The 1,638-nt window shown below is 68.7% G+C and overlaps 1 protein-coding gene across 1 annotated transcript; it reads left to right on the top strand.

The window, feature by feature from the left end:
- Positions 1–40: 40 nt before the first annotated feature.
- Positions 41–1,634, top strand: LOC108525561 (transcription factor GATA-6; the record flags this gene model as incomplete). Its single annotated transcript, XM_017866500.1, has 2 exons — positions 41–164; positions 896–1,634. A coding segment is annotated over exon 2 (702 nt), but the record flags the coding sequence as incomplete, so codon positions are not given.
- Positions 1,635–1,638: the final 4 nt, after the last annotated feature.

Raw genomic sequence — 1,638 nt, 5'->3', positions numbered from 1 at the left:
CCTTGCGTTCCCCTCCTTTTCTCTGCTCCCCGCTCCACCCCGCTACGTCCGATTCCGGGAGGGTCCGGCCTTTCTGCTGCTGGGGATGACCGCGGGGTGGGCCGGGCTGCCCGGCCGGCGTGAGCGCGCACGCTGGTGGCTACAGGCGCGGGCCGTGTCTTAAGGTGTGCGGCGCCGCGGGGACGCCGGTGGGGCTGGCGATTCCAGCCCCGCGAGCTCCCCGCTCTGCCTCTGCTGGGAAGGACCTGGACTGCTGCCCCCGCCCTGGCGTCCCACTTTCCCTGGGCCCAGTGGCATTTCTCTCTGGGGCTCGCGTTCGGGCTGGTCAGCGCAGTCCGGGAAGCTCTGGGAGAGCCAGTATAGGAGAACGCGGCGGTTTCGTTTTCGGGGACAGGTTGCCTTCCTTACGCGAACGGTTTTCCCGTGGGGAACCCTCACCCCGAGGCATTTCGGGAGAGGGGCATCCGCAGAGAGGCGGGATGCTGCGGTGCCAACACGCACATCTACTTAAATTCTTTTGTGTGTCATCAGCCTGGGGGAGACACTTTAGGGCGGAAGGAAAGCCTCAGCCAGCTTCTGCAGATCACCCCTGGGATCTGGCGCGCGCACGGAGAAAGGATGCGGCCGAGGGGGTGGGCGGGGAGGACGCGGAGACCCGAGCGGTGCCTTTGAGGGAGGGCTGGTATCCCAGCCCTTCCAGGGCCCTGTGGCGGCTGCGTAGGCTCCTTTCCCCTCTCCCTTATTAATCCCCACGCCATGGGAGTTCTCAAAGATCCCATTGGAGGTGGATCCCATTTGAACTAGAATAAAGGAGTGGAGGCGAGGTAGTGTGCAGCCTACGCTCTTGGTAACTCGTCTATCTCCTACCATCCCCGTCTCCCCCACCTCGCCTCAGGAGCTAGACGTCAGCTTGGAGCGGCGCCGGACCGTGGATGGCCTTGACTGACGGCGGCTGGTGCTTGCCGAAGCGCTTCGGGGCCGCGGGTGCGGACACCAGCGACTCCGGAGCCTTTCCAGCGCGGGACCCCTCCACGCCGCCTTCCCCCATCTCTTCCTCGTCCTCCTCCTGCTCCCGGGGCGGAGAGCGGGGCCCCGGCGGCGCCAGCAACTGCGGGACGCCTCAGCTCGACACGGAGGTAGCGGCTGGACCCCCGGCCCGCTCGCTGCTGCTCAGCTCATACGCTTCGCATCCCTTCGGGGTTCCCCACGGACCTTCGGCGCCTGGGGTTGCGGGCCCCGGGGGCAACCTGTCGAGCTGGGAAGACCTGCTGCTGTTCACTGACCTCGACCAAGCCGCGACCGCCAGCAAGCTGCTGTGGTCCAGCCGCGGCGCCAAGCTGAGCCCCTTCGCACCCGAGCAGCCGGAGGAGATGTACCAGACCCTCGCCGCTCTCTCCAGCCAGGGTCCGGCCGCCTACGACGGCGCGCCCGGCGGCTTCGTGCACTCTGCGGCCGCGGCGGCAGCAGCCGCGGCGGCGGCCAGCTCCCCGGTCTACGTGCCCACCACTCGTGTGGGTTCCATGCTGCCCGGCCTACCGTACCACCTGCAGGGGTCGGGCAGTGGGCCAGCCAACCACGCGGGCGGCGCGGGCGCGCACCCCGGCTGGCCCCAGGCCTCGGCCGACAGCCCCCCGTACG

The sequence above is a fragment of the Rhinopithecus bieti genome, unplaced genomic scaffold, assembly GCF_001698545.2.
Source record: "Rhinopithecus bieti isolate Rb0 unplaced genomic scaffold, ASM169854v2 scaffold_70446, whole genome shotgun sequence".
In the NCBI taxonomy this organism is placed as follows: Eukaryota; Metazoa; Chordata; class Mammalia; order Primates; family Cercopithecidae; genus Rhinopithecus; species Rhinopithecus bieti.
The sequence above is the reverse complement of the archived record's forward strand: the minus strand, read 5'-3'. Positions and strand labels throughout refer to the sequence as shown.